Source organism: Triticum dicoccoides, chromosome 5B (genome assembly GCF_002162155.2).
Source record: "Triticum dicoccoides isolate Atlit2015 ecotype Zavitan chromosome 5B, WEW_v2.0, whole genome shotgun sequence".
Lineage (NCBI taxonomy): Eukaryota > Viridiplantae > Streptophyta > Magnoliopsida > Poales > Poaceae > Triticum > Triticum dicoccoides.
Genome location: NC_041389.1, coordinates 696,992,044 through 696,999,852, shown reverse-complemented (window position 1 = coordinate 696,999,852; position 7,809 = coordinate 696,992,044). Strand labels below are relative to the sequence as shown.

At 46.5% G+C, this 7,809-nt stretch overlaps 1 protein-coding gene and 1 long non-coding RNA gene across 2 annotated transcripts in view; both read left to right on the top strand.

Moving 5' to 3' along the window:
* The first annotated feature begins 452 nt into the window (after nucleotides 1-452).
* On the top strand, nucleotides 453-2,292 carry LOC119306707 (receptor-like protein EIX2). Its single transcript, XM_037582859.1, has 2 exons — nucleotides 453-1,472; nucleotides 1,537-2,292. The coding sequence occupies exon 1, from the start codon at nucleotides 479-481 to the stop codon at nucleotides 1,037-1,039; it is 561 nt and encodes a 186-aa protein (XP_037438756.1). The 5' UTR covers nucleotides 453-478; the 3' UTR covers nucleotides 1,040-1,472; nucleotides 1,537-2,292.
* An 83-nt stretch (nucleotides 2,293-2,375) lies between these two features.
* The window catches only part of LOC119306706, a 6,848-nt gene continuing 1,414 nt past the window's right edge, over nucleotides 2,376-7,809 (top strand). The window contains exons 1-5 of the long non-coding RNA XR_005149006.1: nucleotides 2,376-3,685; nucleotides 4,140-4,268; nucleotides 4,912-4,966; nucleotides 5,113-5,167; nucleotides 6,491-6,581. This is a non-coding gene — a long non-coding RNA (uncharacterized LOC119306706). The remainder of the gene's footprint in view (nucleotides 3,686-4,139; nucleotides 4,269-4,911; nucleotides 4,967-5,112; nucleotides 5,168-6,490; nucleotides 6,582-7,809) is intronic.

Below are 7,809 nucleotides of genomic sequence, written 5' to 3'. Positions count from 1 at the left end.
CTCCTCCGATTCTTGTCGATCTCTTTACAAACAACCACCAAGAACATCGACGCAACACCTTGCTAATCGCGGCGGTGACCCAATGGTGCCGATGTACTGTGCGGTTGAAGGTTCGCATGGACCCCACCTATACGGCTATACACCTGCTACGTGTCAACAATGACGGCCACCACAAGTGGCATCGCGGAGGCTGCACGGCCATCATCTCACGCAGCAATCGATGACCGGACGGCTCACGGCATGCGCCACAGCCACGCAAGTTAACCACGCGCTCACCGTGCAGAGCACTCCAAGCGACCATTGACCGTCGACCAGCTCGGTCTGCTAGCTCCACCCTGCTCTCTGCGTGGAGTAGCCTGGTAGGCAGGAGTACTAATCAAATCAAGATGGCCCTGCAATTCTACACAGCCGCGCGCACACACCGTAGGTTAACTAGCAAGATTACGGCTAGCTCTTGTGGCCGCTCGCGGCAACCACCATGAGCACGAGCACCAGCACCGGCACGATTTTCAGTCAGTTGCTGCTGCTCCTCCTAGTCGTGCCTCCATCCACCGCCACCGCCACCACCCATGGCCGCGCTGCCTGCCTGCCGCGGGAGCGTGATGCGCTGCTGGCTTTCAAGCGGGCCATCACCAGCGACCCCGCGGGCCAGCTCGCCTCATGGCGGCCTGGCGCGGGCGGCCACGAGGACTGCTGCCGCTGGAGGGACGTCCGGTGCAGCAACCGCACCGGCCATGTCCTTCAGCTCCGTCTCCGCCACACGCACAGCGGCGACTGCGTCGGAATCAGCTGCGCCATGCCGGCCATGGCCGGCCAGATAAGTCCCTCCCTGCTCTCCTTGCAGCACCTAGCGCACCTTGATCTCAGCGTGCAGCTGCTCCAGGGGCGCACCGGCCGCGTGCCCGAGTTCCTCGGCTCTCTCAGCAACCTGAGGTGTCTCGACCTCTCCTGCCTGCCGCCCCAGCTCGGCAACCTCTCCAAGTTGCGCCATCTTGACCTCTCACAAAACGAGGATGCCAACCTCTCAGAGCAACTCTAACAGACCCCGCATTCGCCCCGGCCCGAAAAATAACCGTCAAAATGCGGGTAGAGACGGAAAAACCTGCCCGATCAGACCCCGCATATCGCCCCGTCCGGCAAAATCTCGGCCCCAACCCGCGAATACGCGGGTTTCCCCGTCGCAGCTGCGGTGCCCTGCATCACACAGAAGCAGTTGGCGGGAGGAACATTTCATCCCGCGCGCATTTTTCCCACCCCCCTTGCTTCCGCCCGCTCGCCGCCAGCGATTCCGGCCAAATCTGCGGCAGATTCGCGCCGCGGGGCCGTCCCCCACCCTCCCGCGCCGTCACGCTGCACCGACCCCCGGATCCGGCGAGAAGAGCGGCGCCCTCGTCGCTGCCACCGCCGGGGATCGACCACCGTCGAGCCCGCCCCTCGTCGCCGCCTGGGATCATCCGTCGCATCCACCACCGGTTAGTACGTATTTTGTGATTTTTGCGAGCGGTATAGTTGATTGACGCGCCGGTATGCATGTAGATGGATTTGAGCCCGTGCGAGAAATTCTTGCTCACCGATTCGAACGACTCACACGACTCGGATGTTGAGACCATGCTTGCGAACTTTCGGCAGCAGACATTAGTCATGTCACTTGCCGTGAAGGAGCACGAAGACGAGAACCGGAAGAGAAGGTGAGGATCGACCGTCGGGCGTCTTTGCATTCCTCGGAATCGTCATCTTGGGAATGAGATGTTGATGCAAGACTACTTCACGGAGAATCCTACATATCCACCACACCTCTTCCGGAGAAGGTACCGAATGCGTCGATCTTTCTTTGTGAAAATTGTTCAAGCTTGCGAGGCAAATTGCCGGTATTTTACTCAAAGAAAGAAATGCTGCAGGCTTAAAGGGATTTAGTGCATATCAAAAAATCTCCGCAGCTATGCGGGTGATTGCATATGGTGTTCCGGCTGACTATGTCGATGAGTACCTTCGTAGATTTGCAATTGAGTCCGTGCGTAGATTTGCAAAAGTGGTCATCCGTGTCTTTGGTCCTGAGTATCTTCGGGCACCCAACAAGGATGACACAAAGAAATTGATGGCATCTAATGAGAGGAGAGGTTGGCCTGGCATGCTAGGTAGCATTGATTGTATGCATTGGACATGAAAAAATTGCCCGAAGGCATGGCAAGGAATGTATTGTGGCAAGTCTCGTGATGCAACAATTGTGCTAGAGGCCGTAGCATCCAAGGATTTATGGATTTGGCATTGCTTCTTTGGTATGCCGGTCACTCTCAATGATATCAATGTGTTGCAACGGTCTCATTTGTTTGCTAGGTTTGCTAGTGGTGATGCTCCTGCTTGCAACTACGCTATCAATGGGCATGAATACATAAAAGGGTACTATCTTGCAGATGGTATATACCCTCCTTGGTGCACATTTGTCAAGAGCATCAAAGAACCCAAAACCAAAAAACAATGTGAATTTGCAAGGGTGCAAGAAGCAGCCCGAAAATACATTGAAAGAGCGTTCGGTGTTTTGCAATCTAGGTTTGCATTGTCCGTGGTCCTGCTCGTTTTTTGGGATAAGAAAACCTTGAAAAATATCATGACATGCTGTGTTATTCTTTACAATATGATTCTTGAAGATGAGAGAGGAATGAACTTGGAATTCTTCTACGGCAATGTGGGTAACCGTGTCAAACTAGCTAGAGACCCTAACCGCATTAGAGCTTTTCTTCAGACATACAAGGAGATTGAAAATGCAGACACACATTTTCAACTTTAGGAGGATCTCATTGAGCACCATTGGCAAAGGGTTGGATGGTGACTCCTTTTTGTATTCATTTGTATTTGTACTCATCACAAGTTTTGTATTGCATTATTTAATATTTGAATAATTATTTGTAATGTGGATGATTGTTGTATTGGGTTGAATTTGAATAATTATTTAGTTTGCTTCCATTTGTTGTATTATGTTGGATTTGATATTTTGCGGGCCGATGAGATGCGGAAAGCAGCGGTGCAAGAGCAGACACCGCAAAGCCGACCTGTATAAAAGCATATTCGGCGAATATACTTTTATACGGGTCCGTTTGGGGGATCTACATCTGCGACCGTCCTTGCCGGCCCGCAAAAGCCGTTTTCCGCAAACTGCAAACGCGTTTTGCAGGCCGGCGGGATGCGGGGTCTACGAGAGTTGCTCTTAGAAAGCCGTGCCCCCACATACTCCGCAGATATCTCATGGCTGGCTCGTCTGCCATTGTTGCGGTACCTCAACATGCAGCAAGTAGACCTCCGGATGGTGGTCGATTTGGCCTCATGTTGTCAACATGATTCCTTCTCTGGGAGGGCTTGACCTCGCAGAATGCTCACTCCAGAGCGCAAACCAGTCGCTCTCACACCTCAACCTCGCAAACCTCGAGGAGCTTGACCTCTCCTTCAATGACTTTGGCCAACCAATTGCATCTTGTTGGTTCTGCGACTGCGAGCGGCGGGGTTTGCGCCGAACCGAGCCGTCTAGTCAAGTGGACCACATCCCCTTGTTTGGTTGATTCCCGCTGCTCCCGTCGTAGATTGATCTATACTGACATGTTCTTGTTTGTTCCCTCTCCTTTCTTCTTGTTGGCAGGGCTGCTGCATCTGGTTTGCTCTCTACTTGTGCGTCTGCCTGATCCTTCTTTGTGAGGTGAGGTTCTGCCTGCTCCCCTGCTTCTCACCTGCTCGATGAAATGCGTGACTGGGTTTCTGCCGGTCTGAGATCATTTCTTTGTTTTCTGAGACATGAATGAGCGTTTACCATGTTAAGATCTGCTGTGTGATGTGGTTGGAATTGGATTGGATGCCGTTGTAGGCGAGTTTGGGTTTGCTCCGAAGCAACCAATTATGTGTTTTTACATGACACAACCAGAAGGCGGCGGGGCACAGCGCCTCCTACCTGTAGCCTCGGTGCGTCCAGCCAGGGGTAGCTCTTCGAGGCGCCGAATATGGTTGCGCTGTAGGAACTGCCCGTCATACTCATCTCGGAGAACAACTACTTTGAGTTGTCCTGAGGCTTCAGATTCGTTAGTGTGTTCTTTGGTGCCATTTCCAGTTATTATTGGTGCCTATGATTTGTATTGTTAATAGTTCAATTTGTTCAGATGTGATGGGGTAATACCAATTTGCGCCCGCTGAAGAACAACGATGCTGCGGGAGGGGAGAGAGACGGGGAAGCCCCTGTGATGGCCGAAGCAAAGGTTCCCCAACGAGTTGGTTGCTCATTACCATCCGTACGTTACTCTGTGCTTCCTTTGATTAATTGCTTAGTTTGTGCCTGATTGTTCCTTCTTGCATTGAACATCGATAAATGGCACTATGGCAGCAAGGAGCAGCAGTAGTAGGTGGTCCCAATTCCAAATTTCTTTGTTGTTTTGTATTGTTCAGCCATGTATGAATATGATGAATCTCCTAATCTACGCAATTTGCTACTCCCTCCGTCCGGAAATACACGTCGGAGGAATGGATGTATCTAAATGTATTTTAGTTCTAGACACATTCATTTTTATGCATTTCTCCGACAAATATTTCCGGACGAAGGGAGTACTTTAATATGTTATGATGAAGCAAATATAATTGCTTGAGGTTTCCATGGTGTTATGCTTGCGGATAAAATTTAATAGAGGAAATGCACACCTGACTTCTTATGTCGTACCTTAACTTTATTTGAACTCTTCTTTGTAAGAAATTATATGCAATGTGAGACTTATTTGGTGTGTTCATGCTTCCTATTATAAACAAATATATTTTCAGAAATTCTCCACTTTTATACGCTGGCCGATAACCTATTCTGCATGCCCACTTCAATATCTTTTTTCACTACTATGTGTACACATGCAAACGGAGAATAACTGGGAGAAAGCTTGATTATTTCAGGTTGAGTACTTGATCTAATCAGAGAGGCGATGGTGTGCACTGGAGGAAACTAAAGGTAAATTGGTATTTTCATCTACATTAATTTGTTGCTTCCACAAAATACTTTGCTGATTTCTATGAAGACATATTTATTGATATACCTTTTCGATGGTTTCTCATTTCTCAAGCATCATTTCTCATGAACAATTGATAGTGTTTCAGGTTGAGTACTTGATCTAATCAGAGAGGCGATGGTGTGCACTGGAGGCAACTAAAGGTAAACGTATTTCCAACTACATTAATTTGTTGCTTCCACAAAATACTTTGCTGATTTCTATGAAGACATATTTATTGATATACCTTTTCGACGATTTCTCATTTCTCATGAATAATTGATAGTTTCTTGCGGAAGCATATACGTCTGTCTATGCCATTTTAATGCTACAACTTCATATTTCAGATGATTTGCCGATAATGGTTTAAGTGTCAGACTCGCTAATATATGTTATTTCATAATATGCATAGGGTTTTTCACTATCCACTTAGATGGATTATCGCCCTTTTCATGGAATGATATATAAGTTTAGATCTGAATAGATTGCTGAGGCATTCTCAGTATCGAATATCTGATGGTACAGATTCCAGAGTCATCATTATAAACATCAAAGGTTTATGCCTTTCCAAATTAATTATGTAAGTTATCTTTGAGGCATCTCCTGTTCACAAAATTTAAATAGTTTTGCCGGTATGTAGGGTTATAATATATGTTTATACATTTTATTCATTTTTAGTGCATTAAGATTGTGATCTCCTTTCTTACTATCATACTGTTTGCTTAAAACAAAGACTGACAAACCTGCTCCCACTGTATCCAGTCCCATGTCGTTTATTCTTCATTAAAAATATATGGGCAAGTGTAGAAAAATGAGAATCTGTTTCTTAAAGTAAATTTTGGATAAACATGGAATGTGGAAGTTTTATTGTTAATTTTTCATATAGTTTCAGCCACGAGAAACTGTGGGGGTCCTAATATTTTCCTTTCATTTAATTTGGCTTATAAAGATCTCCAATGGACAATGATGATAGCATGGTTTTTAAGGCGGTAAGGCGACCTAAGGCGCTGGGGGGCGCCTTATCGCCTAGGCGACGCCTAAGCGCCTAAGGCAGGCATATTTGTAAGGCGCTGGGGGGGCGCCTTATCGCCTAAGCGTCTAAGGTGGGACGCCTCTAAGGCGGGACGCCTTAAAACAATGGATGATAGTCATATAACATTACTGCTTGCCCTGATTATGATTGTTGCATTGCATACATTTGCTTCCCATATATTACTTTTGTCTGACTGTAAGTTCAGAAATTGTTGCTTTGTAATGATAATACTCTTAGATGATCCCAACCTTATTGCTTTGGATGCTGAAATATCTGACTGCAAGTTCAGACATTTACCCGTCAGGAGGTAATTCGAGACTAAAATTAATAAGAATAAAGGACATATGAAACCTGTGGATATTGCTGACAAATTCCTATTCTGGTTTCAGTGCGAGAGCAAGTTGCATGATGTATGAACTAAGGGCTAATTATGCTGATTCCCTGGATATTGCAGGAATGGGTGAACCAAGGGAAATAACGTCGGTGTTCTAAGATATTCTGAGATTAGCCTTGATAGCTGGATGTCCTTGTGCATGACATTTTAGGTAAGATCCCCTCTACCTGTGAGGTAGTCGCTCATATAAACTCCGAGATAGTTATGACAGATTGAAGAATTCATGTATCTCAAGCATGGTATTTGAGTTAATTTCAGGCTCCTTCTCCCATTGTAACTGGTGGTTTCTGGTTTGCCATCCCACATAAACCCATGTTGTCTAATCACCGTGCGGTGGCAACATCTAATTAAATCAGCATATTGTCCCTTGCATAAAATAGTCTTTCTTAAATAGTTAGCATGAGTTAATAATTTTTCGTGCAACTATACTGTACTGTCTCTATACTTTGCTTGCTTCCTTAGTTGTTATCTTTTTACATCTAACCTCCTTTATGGCTACTAATCATGGTCCTACTTATGTACATATTTGTGTAGGTCCAGTTTTTCTCAAATCAACTTCTTTGATAACTTAGTCTTCAGAATTCGAAAAGTGTGGGTGTGTGACCATGTGTAACATCCCAAATTCTTAATTTGGAATGTTATACATAGGTCATTCATGCATATCATATTCTATTTCTTTTCCGTTTTGAAATCCTCGAAATCCTCAGCAACTCAAGGACCCTCGGAGAGAGTTGGTGATTCTTCGGTTTCATATTTGGATTTTCGTACCAAATAATGAAACGAGGATTTTTTATTTTAATTATTCTTTATCCGAAAAATATTTCAAAACCAAAAATAAATGAGAGGAGATAATATGACTTCTCCAAAATAATTGAAATATTGGAGGAAAAATGTTAAAATCATTTATTTGATCTTAGTTGATTTTAATCAGATTTTATTTGCATTAGAAAAATTTGCACGTTTTCCAAAATTGCATTTAGGGCCAAGAAAATGTTCACCTCGTCCTAAATATTTCATTGGTGAAAATTTATTTTGGTATTTTCAGATTTTTATTTATTTTTTTAGGATTTTCTAAGTTCCGGTGGAATTTATTAAAAAAAAAACTTGCGCCTGCGCCCGACCAGGCCCAAGGCCCAGCCAGGCCGGCCCGCCTCGCCGCCGCTTTCCCCGCGCGCGCCGCCGTGCGCCGCACAGACGCCGAGGGGAGCCCGAGCCGGACTCCTCCCGGGGCGCCCCCTTCCCCAAGCCACCACCGCCCCCTTCCCTCCTTAAATACCGCCCTGCCGCCAACCACCACCACCACCACCATCGCCGCGCCCTGCCCGAGCCGCCGCCGCCACCGCCTCCCGCGCCACCCCGCCCCTCACCGGAGCCCCGCC

Coding starts and splice junctions, on each gene's coding strand:
- LOC119306707 (XM_037582859.1), top strand. CDS start 479: ATGAGCACGAGCACCAGCACCGGCACGATTTTCAGTCAGTTGCTGCTG.